Here is a 24,252-nt window from a genome sequence, read left to right as displayed (position 1 = left end):
GGCTGCTTACTTCCTCCATTTCTTTTCTGGTGGTCGATTAGATTATGAAGACCTCGACATCTGAGAGGTAACACGGAATACAATGGACAGATCGGAATCAATTAAAAGATTTGGACTTTGAAGATGTCTTGGCACTTCTATACCATACACATCATCAAATACAGATGAAGACAACTAGTGTAGCAGCAACAGCTACATCAGTAGGCCTCATTATACACAAAGGAAAAAGCAAGATCCTCAAATACAACACGGAGAACACCAATCCAATCACACTTGATGGAGGAACTCTGGAAGATGTGGATTCTTTCACGTTACTGGCCTGCAGCATCATCGATGAACACAAAGAATAGGATGCAGACATAAATGCGAGAATTAGAAAAGCAAGGATAGCATTCTTACAATTTGAGAACAACATGTGGAACTCAAAATAACTTTCAACCAATGTCAAATTCAGAATCTTCAATATGAACGTAAAAACAGTTCTATCGTATGTAGCCAACATTTGAACAACTACCGCAACAATCGTCAATAAGGTACAAGTATTTATAAACAATTGTCCGTTGGCTGGATATCATCAGCAACAGTATACTGTGAGAGAAAACAAACCAGCTTTGATCTAAATAGGAAATTAGAAAAGGTCTCTGAAAGTGGATCGGACATACAGAAAGGAAGTCATCTAACTGCATTACGGGGCAAACACGAACTTGGAATCCTGAAATGAAGAAGAAAAGTGAAAGGCCGAAGAACACACCACGCCAAGAATCGGGAGCAGATATGGAAAAGATTAATAGCAAATGTAAAGACCTGTAATGGATTGTTTAGGTTAGAGTTGAATGAAGAATGATAGTGAGTGGTCTATGCTCCTACATGAGTGGTAACCGACGTAAGTAAGTAAGTATAAGGTATACACTATTTGACTGTCATCTTCATCATGTGAATTCCCAATGAAGAACCATGGAGTATATCTATTCATTGTTCAACTGATCTACTATGATAGAGAAATCGTTAACCGTTGAATCAGTTGAAAAACTGATTTAAGCTTCCTATCAGAACTCTGGGATATTATTTACTGTTACAGAATCATATTCATCAAACTACATCATGATTCAGGGTCTAACTTGAAATCCTGAAGGATAACAAAAACGTAAAAGGTCAAAGAACGCACTGTGTGGTGAATTGGAAACACACATAAGCGAAATATTGGTGGCCTGTTTAAACATCTGGGCTACCTGTTCCTGTCATCTAGATATTTCAACAAGTTATCTAATTTCGTTTGTTTAAATACATCATTATGCCTATTAATCGCACAACCTATTCAGGTGCGTTTCTGAAAAGTGTAAGACCTTTCACTGTAAAGGTTACAGTAGGCCTAATCAGGGATATTGTGGTTGCTGACAATATGCAGTGAGAAGAATGTACATTATCCATATGTCGATTGACTGGGCTGCTAACTTCTAACTGGCGATCATTCAATATTTATCGTCAGGAAGGACGAATAAGTCAGAAACGGAAACTTGTTGAAGTACTTTGTGCTGAGAATTCTATATTGTACCAAAAAAATGTAATATTGAATAAAGCTAATAATAATAAAAGCTGAATAACAACTAGAAAGAATTGTCAACGACAGAATTAGTTGGAGAATGTTTGGTGACTGACCTATACTCCTTCACGAGGGTTACCAGGCGAAAGTAAATAATCTGTATACTGTTTCAGAAAACAAGAAATATCAATCAGATTTAATGATTATTATTTTAATAATCAAATTTTTTTTTTAAAAAATAATAATTTTTATTGAAAATATAAATCCTTCAATTCTGATTGGTTAAAATCATTTTCTCCCCCCCCCAAAAAAAAATTTATTTTTTTTGTTATTTTCAACCAATCAAATTAATTTTTTAGCAACAATTTTTTTTGGTGTTGAAAATATGAATCAACAAAAAACTCTCTCTCTCTGGCGATTCAGGAAAAGAAGCTTCAGTCTCGAAGGTGGAATCATTTCAAATTGAAATAAACCAATAATACGACAGTTTTGTTTTATTTGTTTTCTTTAAAAAAAAAAGAAAAAAACTTTATTCCCACTCTATAAATACAAAAATTTTGAGGGTAAATTTTTCACCTAGCAACAAGAATTAAAACATATTGAATAATACAAAGTAAATTAAGGAAAACAGGAAAACAAACAAAACAAACAGAAGAAGAAAACAGTAAACAACAATCACAACAACAACAAAATGAACACATATGTGGTGTTAATGTTTATTTTAACTATTATAAGTAAGTTATACATGTATATATGTGTATATGAAGTGAATTGAATCATTTTATAAATTATTATTATTATTAGAACACATAAATATTGGCACAAAGGGGCACCAGATGTATATGCGCCACACAAATCATTCAATCTGTGTGAGAACTGTGATACTGTCTAGGTGCCCAAACTGAAGCAGATGGTTTTCTTAGGAGGCCACACTCGAAGCCTTTGACCTAAAGGTCTAATCCACAAGACAGTGGAGCATCGTGAGGAGATGCAGTCTCATGGTAGCCAGTGACCAACAATAGGTTCATACGCCATTTGTTCCTTCAGGATACTGGAGTCCATGTACATCATTGCTTTGGAATCAGGGTTTTTACAACTCCCCTAAGTAAACCTTCCGCGTCCACCAACTCGGTTAAAGCGCCTGAAATTCGCTTTTCGTTCTCTCAATTTCGTAAAGAACATCCCGGTTGAGAGAAAGCAGTAAGTAGGACTTCCCTGACAGAGGCTGTATACACGTTGCCATGTGAGAGCATTTTCGAGAGAGAGGGCGGGCCCTCACCACTCCCGACCGTACCAGGGCATTTGTGGGCATTTATAAATTATAATCTGTATATTGTAAAGAAGATAGTTTTGTTGTGACTAAGATTTAGTTGATTAAAGAGATTTGAGGTATTCAGTGGTGTTTTAAACTTGTTATACAACTAATATTTAAAAGGATTTTTTTGGTGTAGATGTTGAGTATTATGAGTGTTCTATACAATGTAGTATCGAATATAGTTGCTATGTAATTACAATGCTTATATTCACTTAGTATTGTTTAGTTGAATCTTCTGATTGATATTTAGGACTGTAATTGATCAATCTTTTATTGGCCTATGTGCATACTGTATAGATTAACTTTATATTACTTTAATTCACGAGTATTATAAGCAAAAGTGGATTTAAAGAGTTTGAGATGAACGGTACTTTATTCGAGTCCTAGAGTGAACATCAACACTGTAGGATGCAGGTATATCCAGTTGATAAGTTGTGAATAGGAAGAAACACGCATCCTGTATTCCACTACCAGCTACCATCCATCTTTGTATACAATGTATACAGTTTGAAACAGATCTCTTTTTTCTAAATAAAGGCAATTCGATAGAATCTTAAGTTGTTTTAAACTTTTATGCTAAGACAATGAAGACAAGTTGTAATAGAGATAAGATGTGATAAACTAATACCTGATGACGTAATTGAGTGTTGCACATTTAAATTTATCATATCTTTAACTTGTCGTTTGTATATTCATGGGACTTAGTTTTAATGTTGACTGTGGGACTTCAGTCTAGTATCTGTTTCTTTGAATTCTAATTTTATAACAAAACGTCTTGATCAACGCATTCTGTTTAGGATTCAGGTATCTTAATACTCAGTGAATAAAATTTCATTCTGAATATAAACAACAGGATATTACAAACCATTATCAATATAATGAAACTTTACTGAGACAATGAATTGATCAATGTTAGACCATCATTGAAAAACTAGAAGCATCTAACGGTTGTTTCGTCCGATTATTGGACTTCCCAGTAGTGCGCATTCACGACCCCGCACGAGGAACTTAAACACAGGACCTTCGGTCTCGCAAAAGATCGTGCATGCTCACCGTTGAACAGTCCCATACAAAGACGAAACAACCGTCAGATTATTCCAGGTTTTCCATGGTAGTCTAGCTTTAATTGACTCATAATTTCAACTATATATAAATAATATCGAATTCTCAAACTCTAATGTATTAATGTATCTATAACTCTACAAACAAAAGGTTGTATATCTCCCTTGGTGATTCACCTATCTTAGCGTGTACAATCCAAACAGAGGAACCGAACCAGGACTGGGTAACACAAGTATTGATGATCGATGTTGTCAGTTCAAAAGAGTCTAACAGACTATATGATGTTGTGGAAAAGGTTTTGATTAGAACTATAAGCTATTTCATGTCTAAGAAGGTAATCATATTTATCAGAGTTTGAGTTTACGTATTTCCTTTGGAGAGATGGAGGGGGGTGGGTTTGAAACTTGTTGAATTAATTGACTGTTGACATAACTTTTACTTGTTTAATAGATTTATGTAAAATGGTTTCATTAAGATTCATTAAGATAGGCAACTGCTAATAGTTCTATTCCTTATTATGAATAATGAGTGAATAAAAATTATTGCGTCTTATTAACACTAAGTAAATATAGTTAGTGGCTAGCAGTGGAATCCAGTTTGACGTACGTTTCGTCCTATTTTGGACTCGTCAGTCGGATAATAATGCTTGTGAATTAATACAATGCGCACCGTATGCACATGTGCCAATGAGAGACTGATCATTTTGCAGTGCTAAACATCAATGGGAAGACTGAAGTTAACAATACAAATTGAATTTAAACTTCATCCCATTGCACATGCAATTGCCTATCAGGACTCAGTAGGTAAGTAGCTAATGAGATGGCGTTTAAAGCAAATGGTACTGGATTCGAGTTCCAGAGTGACACATCAATTATGAGATGCCGGTATATCCAGCTGAAAAGTCTCAAGTAGGACAAAACGCTTGTCCTGGATTCTACTGCTAACCAATATGCATCTTTACTTAAGATGTATTTTTGTGTATTGAATCAATTAGATGAATCGACATAGAATAACGAATATCAATGGATATAAACAGTTGAATTACAAAACCAATAATAAAATGATTCTCATGAATATGGGGTTGTGAAGATTGTTAAGTTATTTCCTTGATTAAGATTATGAATCAACTAATGTTTAAACCATAATTGAAAACCCGTAAACATTAGACAATCGTTTCGTCCTAGTACTCAACTCATCAGCGGTACCCATAAAAAGATGAAACAGTCGTCCACTGCTTCCACGTTTTTTATGATGGTCTAGCTTCAATTGACTCATGATCTCAACTATTAAAATTACTATAATATCCACAAAAACCCCATTCTGATACTACATAGATGAGATATTCCTAACAGCTGGTTTGTTCCATCATCTAAACTTTAACAGTCAATTCCCTTGTGTTGCTAAGCATCTCTAAAAACAAGAAAACAAAACATACATTATTTCCGGTTACCTTTTATGTATCCTACCAAAGTCTATATTGTTCCTATGTGATTTACGTAAATTATCCTTCTTAACTTACATAATACTCTGTAATTTCATTGAAATGAAAAGTAGTTGTTTTGTTTTTTCTCATTCAATAATATACATTCACAGATTTAATAACAGAGTAGTGTAGTCATATACAAAAGAACGTAAAACAAGTAATTGTTTTCACAATTAGGGTTTGTAGAAATTATTGTCACTTTTAATGATTGAATTCATGAGTTGATTACAGATAGGCCGCCTTAGAAAACCTGAAAGTACTGAGCGGTCATTTTGTTCTGATATGATACTCCTCAGTAGGGAGCACCTACAACCCTGTAAGCGGGCTTCGAACCCAGGACCTCTGATTTGTCTCATTGGCGAATGCTTAAACTAAATGAACTCTCTTCTTAAATGACTTAATTAAAAGTGTCTTTTTCTTCTTACATTTTCTTCAACTAACGCATTTGTACATTTGAACTGTTATTTATCTAGCTAGATGTTGATTAGATTGTGTTAAGTTTGATCCACATAATAGTTCTATCGTTTCTTCCATATCAACTCCTTTTCTTGTGTAGTATGTACTGGACTCATCAAGTAAACTCCCTTTTGTTTTTATAAAAGATAATCAAAAACAGAAACTAATCAATGAACTTAATATTAACCTAATAATTTTTATAACACTGTATACAGTGTAAGGTTGTAAACACATTTTCAAAATTCGCTTGTGTGAAATATAATTAACAGAAGGGGGTTTTGTGGAGGCCGTTTCGTCCTATTGTGTAACTCCTCATCAGTGCGCATCCACGATTCCACCTCGCGTTCAGTGTTTGCAGGTTTTCCATGGTGGTCTAGCTTCAATTGACTAATGTTCTCAACTATGTGAAATATAATTAATTGATTATAATTAATCATCAATAGAAAAATCTAGATGAATACATGGATAATTAGGAAATAATTGGCTTATAGATCTGATGAGAACTCCATTTCATAAGTCATAAAACCATACACAACTCTCATTATTGGTGATTATTTCCATTACAGAATTTACTTGATTGTAACATTCACTTATACAGCGTAATCCGTAACCCCGCAAATACATTTTGTATAATTTACCAAACTACTTAAAATGAAAAAAGTACAAAGAAACGTTTTCGTTAATTTATTTTGACACCATCCAGACAATTGGGTTGATTTTTATAAAAATTAAGTCATTAATGTGAAAAGTTTAAAATAATTGACTTAACAACTGGGATTTCATCTTGTTAGTGTAATTTATTGCGAAAATACACTTGGATTTCCAGTGGGTAAGTTATACAGTAAAATGTATTTTTTGTTTTTAGTTTAACTAAAAAGGATTTATCAGAAGGGGTTTGGTGGAGATTTTAGTAATTTTATAGAGTTGAGATCATTAGTCAATTGAAGCTAGGCCACCATCAAAAACCTGGAAGCACTGGATGGCCGATTCGTCCTAGTGTGAGACGGTGTGGGTGACGGTTGCTTAATTTCGTGGATTAGTTGAAGTTAGACATTAACACCGTTAGATACCGGCTCAATGGTCTATTGGTTAAGTGCTCTAGCGCGAGACTGGTAGGTCCTGGGGTTTGGATCTCGCAAGTGCGGGTTCGTGGATACGCACTGCTGAGGAGTCCCATAATAAGACGAAAAGGACGTCTAGTAGTTCCAGGTTTTTCATAGTGGTCTAGCTTTAATTGACTCATGATCTGAACTTTATAAAAGGATTTATCATTGAAATTTGATATTACTTGAAGAAAGATCAAAAATACAAAAAACAAGTATTGTTTTATCATTTTCTACAAGGGGCTTAATCACCTGACCAGAGACAGACCAGTACAATGAATTGAATTCAGTATATTTCACATAATAGTCTAATAGTTAAATTCATGTGTTGATCTTAGCTTGATCACCATTGAAAACATTGAAAGTACTAGATGGCTATTTCGTCCTATTAAAGGACTCTTCAGAAGTGTGTATCTACGATCTTTTTTCTAACATAATAATCTCTATTAAAATCTTTCATTTCATTGTAGACTACTACATGTTAAACAATAAGTTTCGATTAATGGGAAAAACGTTTTATCTGTATCTGCATCGATTCTACACAAGAGAAAAATACACACACACACAGACACCTATTAGACTGACTTATATTCATTAAATTTTCCCATGAGGGAATATTTTATTTAAACAAATCTGATAAGCCTACATAACTTATTCTTTCTCTTGTATGCATATGATTTTGGTGATCTGTGTGTGTGTGTGGTGCGATAATAAACGTAATTAACGCTTCATATTCATCTTCTGATTTCTACATCGTTATTAGGACGAGGAGTATTCAAAGTTTAAGGATTATATAGAATACCGATAGTCACAGAATTAGTGAGCTCGATGTGATGTGTGAATAGTTAACAAGGTCAAAATATGACTCAAGGAGAATGGATCAAACGGTCTGTTCAGAAGCTAGAATAAGTTATATGAGCTTAACATCGTAATCAACCCTACAACTTATTGAAGATATTGGCTTGATGTTCTTGCGACAAACACCTTCGTTTTATCGACTCGGCCACTAAGCGAAAGGTACTGGGTTCGAGTCCCAAAGTGAACATCAACTCTGAGATGCAGGTACATCCATTTGGCGAGTCCCAAAATAGGGCGAAACACGCGTCAAATTGGATTCCACTGCTATCCACTATCCATCTTTGCTTACCATGCTTGTGAATTAAGGCTATATCGAGGCAATATGCACAGGATGCACATATGCCAATTAGAGACTAACCAGTTGCAGTCCTAACACATCAATGGGAAGATTCAAACAAACAATACTAAATGAATTTGTCTGCATGTCATATTGTGGTGTATGCTACTTATATCGACATAAGTAGTATATAACGCTAGTCAGGAATAAAATGTCTAGCAGCAGAAGGTCGAGGAAGAAAGAATGGGAACAGAAAGCAATTGGTATGGAAATTAAGGAACAATCAAATCTCAGACGACTGATTGATAGTTTACAAATATGATATTTACTTTATGGTTCTCTGATTTGACTAAGAGATTCTGTAATTTTAGAATATACACTATGGTTAACAAACTAAACAGGTTACCTTCAGTCATGGAGAGTTGATCTAAGCTAGATCATCATGGAAAACCTGGAAACATTAGATGACTATGTGTTCTATCCCTCAATAGTACACATCCACGATCACGCACAAGTGATCACTCAAACCTAGAACATTTAGTCTCATAACCTAACACTTAACCTGTACACTTCTACAACACTCTCAAATTTTCAATAGTCATCTAACTTAGATCGACTCCTATAATTTTCACAATTCTTCATTCAGATAAACCTTCTTTTCTGTCAGAAAGAAAAACAAGAAAAAAATCAAAAATGTAAAGTTCATAAGGGGGATATTTCTCATAAGGGAGAAAATTAATTAAAAATTTCAGGATATAATTAATTAGGTCATACAATCATTATATTAATTGAATTTTATTCATATATTCTATGTTTATCTACAGATGTGTGTATATGTCCATGTGTGTATAAGTGTGTTTGTGTGTATGTGTAAATGACAATAAAAACAAACAAAATGGTTTTCTTTTACTACTCAAAGATATTTAAGTAGTTCATCTAAGTAAAACTTGACTACTTAACAAGTTAATGTAACTTATACAATAAACTTGTTGTAGAGATGTATAACCAAGGAATTAGTAGTAGGAGGAGGAGGAGGGGGAGGAGGAGAAGAAGAAGAAGAACAACAAAAAATACAAACTATTTGACCTGTTACCCCCCTCCACCCCCTCTCATGACCCGCTTATTATTTTCTTAAAGAATTTATCTCTTTTTTTGATTAAAAGTATCTAGATTTAATTAATTAATAAATTCATAGATTGAATAGTGTAAGTATATTTATATGTATCTATGTGATAAAACAAAAAAAGGGAAAATTCATTTAATTAAAACCATGGTGATTAATAAAGAGGGTGGGGGGATATTGATCATTATTTTGTTTAATCATTGAAAAATTCTAAAAATTATACAATGATAAAGTCTATGGTTAATATGATATGATTGAGTTACTCATTTGATAAGCAATTAGTTGGGTTTTCAATGTTGATCCAGTTCAAATTAATTAGAGTTCTATTAGAAAGTGTATTTATGTAATTAAAAGTATAACTAGTTCATTAATAGTTGAGATCATGAATCAATTGAAGCTAGACCATCATGGTAAACCTGGAAGCACTAGACAGCCGTTTCGTCCTATTGTGGGAATCCTCAGCAGTGCACATCCACGATCCCACCTCGCGAGATTCGAACCCAGGACCTATCAGTTTCGCACGTGAGTGCTTAACCTCGAGACCACTGACCCGACTAACATCCAACGGTGTTAATGTCCAACTTCAATCAATCCACGAAATTGAGCGAAACATCCACCAATGTCTTCAGTGAGTTGCTATCTCACATTAGACCTGGTTGAACTCCATTGGTCACTGCTTCTCAACTCATGAGTTGATTCAAGCTAGATCACTATGGAAAACCTTGGAAGCAATGAACGATCGTCAGTATAGGACTCCTCAACAGTGCATATCAACAAAAAACACCTTTCTGATTATAGTCATCATATGTTCACTAGTTATTGGATTCAAGAGGTATTTCCTTGAGTTCTAGTGAGAAGCCGTGACCAAAGGAGTTCATCCGGGTCAGTTGTAAGATAGTAACTGACTGAAGACAATGATGTCGAAGTTAGACATTAACACAGTTGAATGATAGCTCAGTAGTCTAGAGATTCAATATTTGCCTATGAGATACGCCAAAAGTTCAGGGCTTGAGTCCATCATATAGGATTGTGGATACATACTGATGAGGAGTCTCATACTAGAATGAAACGATCATCTAGTTCTTCCATGTTTCTCATGATAATCTAGCTTGCATTAATCAACTCATGAATTCAACTATTAAAAAATAACTAAACTATCCACAAAATCCCTTTTTCAATAAAATTTACTTCATTCTAACTTACTATGTCTAGAAATTTGACAAATATTTCAATCCAATTTTAATGGATTCTATCATAAAATTGGCTTACATGTATCCATGTATGTATGCATGTATGTAAGTGTGTGTGTGTGTATGTATGTGTGTATGTATACACACATGAATAAATAATGTAATTAGTAAAATAAAAACCTTAGGGGGTTTATTTTTGTCGTCAAGAGAAAAATATTTTTTACAAGAAAATTACTCCAAAGACTCAAATCTTTACCCCCTACCCATTCAACCACCCACCCACCCACGCACACACACACATACCCAAACACCTTAATCATCAAAATTCTTCACTATGAAAAAAAATACAAAAATTTTATTTGTACTAACAGTAAACTACGTTTTAATTTAGTGAATTTAAGGAAAAAACAATTTAATGAATGTAAAGAATTAAAATAATAATAATAATTAAGTGTCATATCATTCGGTGTCTCTTTCTCCAGCCCATCTCCCCTCTCTCTCCCTCTCATTCTCTCCCTTTCTATCACTCTCTCTCTCTCTGCGTCTCTCCCAGTTTCTTACATATAGACAGTAATTCACTCATGTTTCGAATTGAAATCTTCAGTATACATACATATGGTGTCGAAACATGACTTCTTTCACTAATGTTTACCATCTTTTATAATACTAATGAATGAATACCATAGAGAGATAAAGTAAAAAAGAAAAAAAGAAGTGAGAAAACGAAAAAAACTAAAAAAAAGGAAAGGAAACCGACGTTTTAAACTAGTTAGTTATGGTTAGTTAATGAAAAAGTAAAGTTTAGTTTCCCTTAGGAATTTTATGAATATAAACGAATATGCATATAGAAATGAAAAAAAAAGTTTTATTCTTCGAATATGTTTTCCCTTAAGAACTAAGAAAATGTGATCAGAATTAAAAGAAAAACTATATGAAAGAGTGGTTAAGAGTTAACAAATATATTTGAATTATAATAGTTGAGATCATGATTCAATGGAAGCTAGACCATCATGGAAAACATGGAAGCACTGGACGGTCGTTTCATCCTATTGTGGGACTCTTGAGCAGTGCATATCCACAATTTCGCTTAGCGAGATTTGAACCCAAGACCTATCAGTCATATGCGCGAACGCTTAACTTCTCTACACCACTGAAGTCGATGATGTTATTGTCTAATTTCAACTAATCCACGAGATTGAGCAACACATTCACCATTGTCTTCAGTGAGTTACTATCTCACAACCGACCCAGTTGAACTCCTCTGGTTACTGCTTCTCACTAGAACTCCAAGAAATACTCTTGAATCCAATCACTAGTGAACATATGATGACTATAATGAGAAAGGTGTTTTTGGTGGATGCGCACTGCTGAGGAGTCCCATATTAGAACGAAATGGCCCTACAGTACTGTCAGGTTTTCCATGATGGTCTAGCTTCAATTGACTCATGATGTCAACTATTTAAAATATATTTGAATTGATGAGTTGATTAAAGCTAGACCATCATAGAAAACCTGACAGTACTGTAGGGCCATTTCGTTCTAATATGGGATGACTTAACAGTGTGCATCCAATATCCTGCACACAAGTCTCGAACCCAACACTATCAGTTTGTTTGGTATAAGAACGCTTAATCTATATATCACTATGCCTTTATCTCATTGTGTTAATATCTAACTTCAATCGATGCATAATATTGCGCGATCATCTTCCATTGTCATCTGTGACTAATTGCCTCACACAACACTGATTGGATACAACTGATCTTGGCTTCTTGACCGATACTGAAGGTCCTAGAATCGAATCCTGTGTGCGGGATCGTGAATATACACTTGATGTGAACAGTGAAACAAGAAGGCTTAACAAACTACGGAAGCTATTTTTGGGGACGTTGTGGCATTTAATTCAGAGCTTGTATAACCGTAATATTTACTTTTGTCCCTAGTCTATTCTACAGATCATAAGCTTTCGTTTGATGTATGATTCACTGCCATAACCTTTTCTGTTCCAAAGGTATTGTAATTTAGACGTAACATTTTGTACTCTATTTTCTACTCTAATCCACCAGTTTTGGACATAATTGTATTTTCCCAATTATTGTACGTTGTGGTCAGGTTACTCATCCATATTATCATGTATCTTTTCACACTAATTTAAATTCGGAATTCGGGTATCAGATAGGGATTGAAATAAAGCGATTAGTGTTCCAATTGACTTGTCTTCTCTCTCTCTCTCGCGTGCCTGTCAGCGAATTAGGGATAGAATAGTTTTCGTCTCACTACCCCCGCTTCGAACTCACGCATACAAGCCTCAAAGTTAAGCCAATCAGTCTATCGCCTCAAGGTCTTAATCTACATTAGACAAATTATACTCAGCACGAAAGTGGGTAGACAGATTCAAGAACGTAACAACACTGTTGAGGAGTTCCATACCAGGACGAAACGACCAACTAGTGCTTCCAGATTTTCAATGATGTTCCAACATTCACCGATTCGTGATCTCTATCAAATAAAAGAATAGTTGAATCGGTACAATTTCTTTATATAGACCATTAGTGTCTAACCATAACTAACTGACGACAAATAAACTGACTATACACAAAAAAACATTTAATTTATGCAACAGGATGCAAATCCATTTGTGATCTGAATAAATTTAAGTTCAAACGATTGTTCATTTTTTGTGTATTTTAAAAGGTAATGTCTAACAATACCGGATATTCAGACATTAGTACTCATAACTTGATCATAATATTACATGAACTATTACGTCATAGTCGATTAATTTCCTGCATTTGTTTTTTTACAATAATACACGTACTATATTCTCCCTACATTCAATCTTCTTTTATGTATACAAACACACCCACGCATATATAGCACCAATTATGAATGTCATGTCATCAGAAGGCAGCCTATTTGAATATCTGGACTATTTGTTCCTGTCATCTGGATATTTCAATAAGTTATCTGTTTCTTTTGTTTGTTTGTTTGTTTGTTTTAACACATCATTATGTCTAATAATCATAGAAACTATTCAGTTACAATAAAAGTCCAATCAGAAATATCGTAGTTGCTGGTAATGTACATATCAAAGAATGAAGATTATTCAGATGTTGCCCCCCAAATGCTCATGTACAGCCGAAAATGGGAAGAGAGAATTCTCTCTCTCAAAATGCTCTCACATAGCCACATGCATACAACAACTGTCAGGGAAGTCATACTCACTGTCTTCTCTCAACCGGAGTGTTGTTCACCAGCTTGAGAGGACGAAAACTGAATGGTCGGTGATTTAACCAGGTTGGTGGACACGGAAAATCCACCTAGGGGAGTTGGAAAACCTTAATTATAAATTGATGATCCACTTAGGCTCCAGTATTCTGAGGGAACAAATGATATATGAACCAATCGTTTGTCACCAACTACCATGCAGCTGTATCTCCTTATATTGCTTCACTACCTTGTGGATTGGACCTTCAGGTGAAAGGCTCAGGGTATGTCGCCCTAGGTAAACCACCTATTTCGTTTTGAGCACCTGTGAAGTATCCGAGCCCTCACACAAATCGAATGATTTATGTGGCGTATATTTATTTGGTGCCTTCTTATACCGATGTTCATGTGTTTCAATAATAATAATAACAACAATAATTCGTCAGTTAACCAGTAGTAAGGTGAATAATTTCATTCGTCATTCCTAAACATAAAAAGGTCATGTAACTATTCTGTCAATCTGATGCTCTTTGATTTCATAACTATTTTTAAGTCATTATAAACAGAGATGATGGTGGCTAGCAGTGGAATCAAGGACAAACGTTTTATCCTATTTGGGGATCATCAGCTGGATCCCACTGCTAGCCACTATCATCTCTACTTATAATGCTTGTAACTTAAGTCAATATCTAGGCAATCCGCACAAGATGTACATATGCCAATAAGAGACTGATCAATTGCAGTCATACATATAAATGAGAAGATTCAAACAAACAATTCGTTAAAGTGATTTTTAAGTCATTAAAGAGAGGATCTGTAAGCTTGAAAAGTATTTCGTTAATGAAGTATTAAAACTAATAAGAGCTTAATGGTTTTAATTTGCTTACTACCATTTTTACGGTTTTAATACTTTGACTGTTTTTATATCAGTATGACGTTGTGGAGATTATTAGGTTTTTGACTGACATCATGAATCGATTGATGTAAGACAGCCATGGAAAACCTGAAAGCACTGAACGGCCGTTTCGTCCTATTATGAGACTCTTCAGTAGTGCACGAGTAATCACTCGAATACGGAACCTTCGGTCTGCCTCGCACGCGAACTGTTAATCTCTAGACAACTTACTCAGCACCCAACTGTATTCATATCCAACTTCCATCAATCCACGAAATTCGCGCGACCATCTTCCATTGTAGTAAGTTAGATACATGTCTCTACCTGACTCTGGTTTGGCTTGGTGATTTACAAAAAAATGTAAATGTATTGGTTTCAAGTTGTTATTCTGGACACTAAATCCGAAGATTCTTAGCTTTGATCTACATTTCGAACACCTTATTGAGGATTTCAAACCTGCTTATAATTGTCAATAGTGTTTCAGATATACTCGATTCAAGGCTAGAACATACCTTAACTACGCTAAGCTTCAGAATGCGTTTTGTGGAGATCTCAGTATTTTTCATAGTTGAAATCATGAGTCAATTGAAGCTAGACCACCATAGAAAACTTGGAAGCACTGGACGACCGATTCGTCCCATTGTGGAACTCCTCAGCAATGCGCATCCACGATCCCGCCAAACGAGATTCGAACCCTGGACCTATCAGTCTCGCGCCAAAGCTCTTAACCGACAGACCACTGAGCAGTGATCTAACGGTGTTATTATCTAACTTCAACCAATCCACGAAGTTTGAGCAACCGTTCACTAATTGTCTTCAGTGAGTTGTTATCTCACAACAGACGTGGTTAAACTCCACTGGTCACTGCTTCCCACTAGAACTCCAGGACATGTATCTTGAAGTCAGTCACTAGTGAGCATATGATTATAATCAGAAAGGGTTAAGTGCTCTGGCGCGAGACCGTTAGGTCCTGCGATCGAATCTCGCGAGGCGAGGTCGTGGATGCGCACTACTGAGGAGTCCCATAATAGGACGAGTTGGCCGTCTAGTGCTTCCAGGTTTTCCATGGTGGTCTAGCTTCAATTGACTCATCATTTCAACTATGAAAGATACTGAAATCTCCACAAAACCCCATTCTGATCTATAAAAATAATCACTATGTTTCTTTTCCCCTGTTAACTATATTATGTAAATTTACTCAAATAAGAGTAAACAAATCTTGTCATAATTTTGTAATGCATATTATAATACTCTAAAGTAGTAGTAGTAGTAGTAGTAGTAGTAGTACAAAATACATTCTTGCACGTATTCATTTAAGTATATAAGTAGTATATATGTATATCATTAATAAATTAAACAACACAATAATAATAATAATAACAATATCATGTAGGATTAACAAATCATTTCCCACCCCCTCACCCATCCCACCCTTACCCCCCCCCTTCCACTCATTTCCAATTCTTTACATTGCCTGATTAATCCATAACTTCAGTTATGAATAACATTCATGCAATGGGGGATAATAAGATATCTGTTTACAATGTTTGTTTGTTAATTTGTTTGTTGATCTGATGAAGAATGATGTGACAAAATAGGGATATATGGATATAGTAAATAAACAAATCATATTTATTCAGGGATTGTTTTATTATCATTATTATTATTATTATCATTAAAAGATAAACAAAGTAACTTGATCATTTAATCCTGTTGATTAATTTTTTTTTGAATCAGAAAGAGGGTTTTTGTGGATATTATGGTGAGTTAATAGTTGAATTCATAAGTCAATTAAAGGAAGCTAGACCATCATAGAGAACTTGGAAGTACTTGATGGTCGTTTCATCATAGTATGGGACGACTCAGCATTGAGCATCCACAATCCCACTCGTAGGACTCGAACGCAGGAGGCTAGACCATCATGGAAAACCTAGAAGTACTGGATGGTCATTTCATCCCAGTATGAGACTCTTCAGCAATGCCCATCCATGACCTCGCTCTTAGGAATCGAATGAGAACGCTTAACTTCTAGAACACTGAACTTGCATTCGATAGTTCATAATTACAATTTAAGTAAATTTGAATAGTCTAAAACCATCATGCAATTGTTTTTGGTGATATTCGTCTGCTTTTTTTGAGATTATTCAGAAATACAAACTTTACAACTAGAGATGAGACTGAATCAAAGACTTTCATGTTTTACAGTTAATGAAATCAAAGCACTTGGTTAAAATACATGAATCTGAATACTTTCAATCTTTATGATTATTTATAATCAATAGCTCATACCTGATGAAATAACCCAAAATATAGGATTTGTGAAGATTGTAGTATTTTCACTGTTGAAATCCCAAGTTCATCTTAGCTAGACTACCACTGAAAACCTGAGCATTCACGACTTCGCACATGGGACTCGAACCTCAGACCCTAGACCTTTAAGGTCGACATACAAAGCTGTTGACGTTTAACGTCTTAAGCAAACCTCCATCCTTGACTGTGGTAAATAGCTGTTCATAACCTACAAGGATTGTAGGCAAAGATGGATAGTGACTATCAGTGGAATCCAGGATGCGTGTTTCGTCCTATTTGGGGCTCGTCAGCTGGATGTACCTACATCTCAGAGTTGATGTTCACTCAAAGACTCAGTAGCTAAGTGGATAATTCAATGTCGTTTGAAGCGAATGGTACTGGGTTCGAGCCCCAGAATGAACATCAACTCTGAGATGCAGGTACATCCATTTGGCGAGTCCCAAAATAGGGCGAAACACGCGTCAAATTGGATTCCACTGCTATCCACTATCCATCTTTGCTTACCATGCTTGTGAATTTAGGCTATATCGAGGCAATACGCACAGTATGCACATTTGTCAATTAGAGACTGACCCGTTGCAGTCCTAACACATCAATGGGAAGATTCAAACAAACAATACTAAAAGGATTGGTTAAAATTAGACAATTATCCTTTTAGTTACCAACTCAGTGGTCTAGAGGTTAAGCGTTTACAAATGCGAACAAAGATCATTAGTTCAAATCTCAAATGGATGGTCCTGAATCTACATTTCTAAGGAGTCCCTTACTAGGATATCTATCCAATATATGATTCCTTTTCTATTTATTTATAGGTATACACTTTCAATATACAATTAGTTATACAGAATTAGATGATTTAGATCCATGGCAAAAATATCCAAATTATGATTATCCAATTAATTATATAAGAAGATATTCAGATTATCATAAACGTGGATTACGTAATATGCGTATGGGTAAACGATCAATGTATGAACGTATTAAATCTATACCAACTGAATAAATTAGAACATTAACTTACTTACTCATTATTGTTTCCAGAATAATAATATTGAACTTATTATGTTGTTTGTTTATATTAATGATTCGATAAAATAAAGAGTGAATGGAAACAAAAAATGTTTTTTTTTGTTTCTTTTTCTACATGAATTTGTCAACATGGTAACTATAGCATTGTTGCTATGCAATTTATTGATCTATATACATATATACAATATTCATATATAGAAGAGTTTATACTCTATTACAGAGTATATTTATGTGCAATAAATGAAATGTAATTTAAAGAAAAGAAAGATTACAATTGTTTGTTTTTTTTTGTTATTTCAATCTATTTATGATAAGTTTTCTAATTTGAATGCCTAGATTTGGTTGCTAAGCTCTCCTAGTAACCATCACCCCCGACCCCTGGGACTAAATCTATACAGCAACTTAAATACAATAGAAAAGGTTCGCTAATGTACAGAGAATCTAAGGTGTTTATAACATTTTGAATGGCATTAGGCTTCTGGAAAATGTTTGGAACGCTACTAAACATAGTAGCAGTATAGGTAATCATCCAATCAAAAAGGTGACATGGGATTTTTCACTTTCAAGATGTTTCTGGCGAAACTTTTGTTGAAAACTGATTCGATAAGGTGTTTCTTAGCGTAATCAGAGCCTTTTTTGGAGGAATTCTATCGATCTACCCAAGAATTTATAGAGGAATTGTCTTCGAATACGAATAAGGTTCAGATTAATAATCAATACTTTTCTAAATTGGTCTTTTGATCGGATCATTAATTTACAATTCTGGACATTAAACAAATGATAAGATCAAGTGAATATAATAATTTATGTATTAAGATTTAACTGATGGTAAGATGACAGACAAAGAGATAGATTAGTCAGCTTAAAAGTCAGTATTAAATTACTACTGAAGTATAGATGAAACTTGTAAGTTTATCAGATACACGATATTTGATCGATAAGAAGTATCTTCATTCCAGGAATTTCATGGAAGACAATTAGAAGAATCAACTGAAACACCACTAGAGGAACATCCTAGAATGCTGACTTTTAGCTTCCCTATTGGACGAATAAGAAGGATCCCCTATGTGCCTATTGGCTGTCTGAAATGATGATTTACTTTCAGCCAAAACTATAAATACATGAGATTTTTTTTACTATATAGGACAATGTGTTTGGGAATAACGTTCCTGCTTACTAATCTTCTGTCTTCTCTCTTGCGACGTTGAGGGTTCGATCGTTCAAGTAGTCTAGTAGTACGCGGCATAGCGATAGCCTAAAGCCCTAGATATAACAGTACTTTTCATGAGAATGAGTTTAAGAATGTGAGGACGACCCAAGAGTGAACTTGAGGAAACTCTAAGAAGCTCATAAAGAGACGAAAACATTCCATACAGTTATCTTTTAAAAGAGCATTCCAGAATCTCGATGTACAGCTTCTCTATTGGACAAATACTAAAAAAACCACTGTATGGGGATTGGATGACTATAATGATAATTTTGCTTTTACTAAAAACTATAAATACTTAAGAGTCTTTTTTACCATATTTGACACTTGAAATAACATTACTTATCAATCATCTGCTGTCTTCTCATTTTGTGACTTGGAAGGTTCTAGCGTTCAAGTTGCATGCGTAATGTCAAGAATCTAAGCTCTAGATATGACAAAGAATCTTTAGATTTGTAATAGCCACTTATTTCAAACTGACAAAGATCTCTAATATATATATCACTTGAGTTTAATATACTACAATAGAAAGGATAGATGATACTGTAGGGCCAGTGAAATGTCACTGAACCCTAGCCAAATCATCCGGCAGTTAGGTCACTGAATATGGAACAGATCATCGATCCCTGTCAAGGTCAAGGACAATCAACGCGCATCAGTTAATCATATGCCATGGACTGGCCCATGTGGCAGTGGTTCTACTTTCACTTTTATCTACTTTAACTAATATATTCCTGTAATAACGTCCTTTGTGTTGTACAGTCTTCAGAGCATCCATGGTCCCTTGATGCATCGATGGGGCAATCCACGTAAGGTGCCGGTCATGAGGTGTGACTTCGAAGTTAGATTGCTTGTTACACCGTTCCCGTCTAACCCGAGTAGGCCTCAAATCATTTGACATAGACCATCAACGTTGATGGTCTACAATACCAAAAAAGAGACTAAGATAATCAGTTCTTTTCACGATCATTGTATTTTAAACAAAATAGTTTACTTAATAATCCATGATTTTCGATGAATTTGGTGTTAATTTGTACAAGTTATCCAATCAAATATCAAGATCACATCCTTTGATTTTGCACAACCCTTCATGCATTGTCTGTTACGACACTAATCCCACAATCAAAAGTATTGGCCATTGCTCAGATTTCGTGGACTGGTTGAAGATAGACATTAACACCGTTGGATGCCGATTCAGTGGTCTACCGATTAAGTGCTCTGGCGCGTGACTGGTAGGTCCTGGGTTCGAATCTCGCGAGGCGGGATCGTGGATGAGCACTACTGAGGAGTCCCATAATAGTACGAAACGGCCTTGTGTAGTCATTCTTAAACAGAGATGAATACATCAGCAAAGTTATGTCCATTTTAAATGGTCCCACTAAATTTATCATCGACACACCCCAGAAAGACTTAACAGATGCAACTAAGAAGCGTCTATTTAGAAAGTTGAGAGAACTGTTGAAGAAAAATCTAATAGATAATCATACATATAACGAACTCAAACCAAAAAGATCACAATTACCATACTTATACGGCCTACCCAAAATACACAAAACCGACATCCCGATAAGACCAATAATATCCATGACCAAATCACCATTTAATAAACTCGCCCTCTGGCTGACAAAGTGCTTGGAGCCAATCCGCAAGAAACTAGCACCCTACAGTCTGAAAGATAGTTTTGAATTTGTACAAAAACTTGATAATATAAATGCTTCTGATAAATTCATGGTCTTATTTGAGGTCTCATCGCTTTTCACAAATGTCCCCTTGGATGAAACGGCAGAGATCATATGTGAATATTCTGAACTTCTACCGTTACTAATCCATGAATTTAAACAGCTCCTGTTTCTGTGTACAAAGAACATACAATTCAAATTCAACAATGTTGTACCATCAAATTGATGGAGTAGCCATGGGTAGCCCTTTGGGTCCAATTCTAGCCTACATATTTATGGTGAACCTTGAACAGAATAAGCTTAAGCATGCCATCCATGGTACCACACTCTATTGTAGATACATTGATGACACACTTCTTGTTTGCAACAATCACAAGCACTCCACGAATCAACTCAGTTTGTTTAATAAAGCACGCAAGGCTATAGAATTTACCATGGAACATGAAGTTGAAGGTAATTTCCATTTCCTAGATATTAGAATTAGACGAACATCAGTTGGTACATTACAAAAACATATTCATCGCAAAAACACCTGGAGTGGTTTATATCTCAATTACTACAGTTTCTGTCCAATGAGTTACAAAAAGGGTATTGTACGAACCCTTTATGACCGCGCACGTAAAATCTGCTCTAATGAATGTCTGGAAGAAGAAATCGCTCTAATCACTAAGTGCCTACTTGAAAATGCATATCCGGCGAAATTCATCCACACATATGCAAACACCAACCCTCAGGTAAAGTATGATCGAGTGGAAAAGAAAACTTGCTTCTTATACTTACACTTCAAAGGAGATGAAATTGCTGGTATAATGAATCACAGAATTAATTCCGCGTTGAAAGCTACCTACCCAGCAGTTAAACTGACAACGGTGTGGGAAACGAACTGCTCACTCAAACAAACTAAAATCGACAAGTCCTCTTTTCTCAATAGCTCCAACTGTATTTACCAATTTACATGTACGTGCCAAAGAGCCGAGAGAAGAGTACATGTTCGCATTTCTGAGCATATTCCAAAGAAAGTGAGGCTGCGAGGGACCAGAGCTTTCAACAGTGCATCAGCTCGGCATTTACTTGACACCAGGTATACCATTGAAATTTCTCATGCTTTCTAAATTATTAGCAAACAAAGAAGTACGGCTGCTCTCCGGTTTGCTGAAGCGATCGCGATAAATAAAACTTAAGCCGGATCTATGTATTCAAAAAGAGTTTATTTATTTAAACACATAAATATTGGTACAAAGGGGCACCATATATATATGCGTCACACAAATCTCATTTCATTTGTGTGAGGGCTGTGATACTGCTCAGGTGCCCAAACCGAAGTAGATGGTTTCCTTAGGGGGCCACCCGGAGCCTTTGACCTAAAGGTCTAATCCACAAAACAGTGGAGCATCGTGAGGAGATATAGCCCCATGTTAGCCGGTGACCAACGATTCATTCATACGCCATTTGTCTCCTCAGGATACTGGAGCCAATGTGCACCATTGGTTTGGAATCAGTGTTTTCCAACTCCTCTAGGTGGACTTTCCGTGTCCACCAAACCGGTTAAAGCGCTGGTACTCCAATTTTTTGTGTTTGGTTATTAGTTTTATTTTGTTAATATTTAGTTTGTATTATATTCCTCTCCCATTAACGAATTCCTAAACCACTATCTCACTCACACATTTCCCCTCACTTGATTCTTTTAAATTATGTGAAGTTTTCAAATTCTATTCAATGATTACGTAACCCATCCTATTCGTTTTTAATTCCATGAATCCTTTATTACTTCTAAAATTATCACACAATTTATCTTATCTATCTCTGAACTCCACTCAACTATTACACCACCCACCCTTTATGTTTCCTTGATTCTAACACCTAATAATCTCTGAGCTTTTTTGCATATATATATATATATAATTGGTTATCATTGATAACCTTTAGTCATTCCGATCCTTTACATTCACTTATGTCAATTGTTACATACTGTTTCTTATCTCAATGCTGAAATTCTAAAACATATTTGGTCTTAAGCAGCTGACGAGTGGATAGGACATACACTGAGGAAGTCACCCAACTGCGTCACAAGACAAGCCCTCACATGGAAATCCTGAAGGCTAAAGGAGAAGAGGAAGACTAAATAACACAGTACGCTGAGAAATGGAGACAGACATGAGAAAGATGAACAAATACTGAATAGAACTGGAGAGGAAGGCCTAGGACAGAATGGGTTGGAGAATGCTGGTCGGCGGCCTATGCTCCATTGGGAGTAACAGGCGTAAGTAAGCTGACGAGAAACCACGAAGTATAATGAATTCATATTATTCTGCATCAATATTTGTTCTGGCTTTATTAAATGTTACGTCTGGCCGATTGTGAACGTTATATTCGCTTCCCTAAGCTAGTTCCGTACCCCCGAGCTAGAACTATACACCGACTTGAAGACCAGAGAAAAGGCACAAAGTGTGTGGGAAGCACTTTACTACAGGGTTCATTTATGTACAGAAAATATGGGGATTTTATAGTAATTTAAGAGTCCTTGAGTTTTACTGAAAGTTCTAGAACACTGCTAAACATAGTAGCAGTGTATAAATCAGCCAATCAGGATCTCCACATGTGACTTTTCCATTTTCGTTATTTTAGTAACATAACTTCACATAACTTCTAATTAATCGCTGATTGGTTGGAATGCTCCTTGATGACCCCTGAGCTTGTTATGTCGCTTGCGAGGAAAATGCAGGGTCATCCCAACATTAAAATACTTAATAATTCATGATTTCCGACTAATTTGGTGTTAATCTGTACAAACAGAGAGGGGAGGTGATCAGCAGTGAGTGAGATCCAGGATGTGCGTTTCGTTCTATTTGGGACTCGTGAGTTAGATGCACCTGCATCCAAAAGTCAATGTTCATTTTGAGACTCAAACAACCAATACAAAAATGAATTCAACTAATAAAATTACTACAATCTTCACAAATCCCCATTCTGATAATAATCACCACGTGCTCACTAGTGACTGACTTCAAAATAAATTTCATGGAGTTCTAATAAGAAGCTGTGATCAGTGGAGTCCAATCCATGTCGAGTAGAGACAGGTATCTAATTTAGACAATGGATAAATGGTTGCGCAAGATCATGGATCGATTGAAGTTTGACATTAACACCGCTGGAGTCCGGTTTATTGGTATAGATTTTGTGTGAAAGACTGCAGGTCCCGGGTTCGAGTCCCATGTGCGGAATCAAGCGAGTTCATTGTTGAGTAGTCCCATAACTGAACAAAACGGTCGTCCTGAGCATCCAGATTTTCAGTGGTAGTCTAGCTTAGATCGACTCATGAATTAATTAAAATAACTAAAATAACCCCGACGTGCAACGTTTTATGGTGTAGGATTAGGTCGGAAGAAAGCTAGGGACGGCCAGACCAAAACGTGGCACAAATCCATGAAGTCACTGACGATTGGACTGGGCCATGTTGGTAGGTGTAGACTACCTGGTTGGGATCCGCGAGATGATAGCAATCGATGGTTAGAGACTTT

At 35.6% G+C, this 24,252-nt stretch overlaps 1 protein-coding gene across 1 annotated transcript; it reads left to right on the top strand.

The window, feature by feature from the left end:
- The first annotated feature begins 2,109 nt into the window (after nt 1-2,109).
- On the top strand, nt 2,110-18,120 carry Smp_150650 (hypothetical protein). The gene is made up of 2 exons (XM_018790667.1): nt 2,110-2,274; nt 17,632-18,120. The coding sequence occupies exons 1-2, from the start codon at nt 2,232-2,234 to the stop codon at nt 17,820-17,822; spliced, it is 234 nt and encodes a 77-aa protein (XP_018646064.1). The 5' UTR covers nt 2,110-2,231; the 3' UTR covers nt 17,823-18,120.
- The last annotated feature ends 6,132 nt before the right edge of the window (nt 18,121-24,252 follow it).

This window comes from Schistosoma mansoni (assembly GCF_000237925.1).
Source record: "Schistosoma mansoni, WGS project CABG00000000 data, supercontig 0041, strain Puerto Rico, whole genome shotgun sequence".
In the NCBI taxonomy this organism is placed as follows: Eukaryota; Metazoa; Platyhelminthes; class Trematoda; order Strigeidida; family Schistosomatidae; genus Schistosoma; species Schistosoma mansoni.
The sequence above is the reverse complement of the archived record's forward strand: the minus strand, read 5'-3'. Positions and strand labels throughout refer to the sequence as shown.

What these genes read in the sequence shown, in the direction of transcription:
- Smp_150650 (XM_018790667.1), top strand. Translation starts at nt 2,232, where the DNA reads ATGAACACATATGTGGTGTTAATGTTTATTTTAACTATTATAA. An exon ending in GTTTATTTTAACTATTATAA is followed by an intron (nt 2,275 to 17,631) that starts GTAAGTTATACA and finishes ATTTATTTATAG; the next exon opens with GTATACACTTTCAATATACA.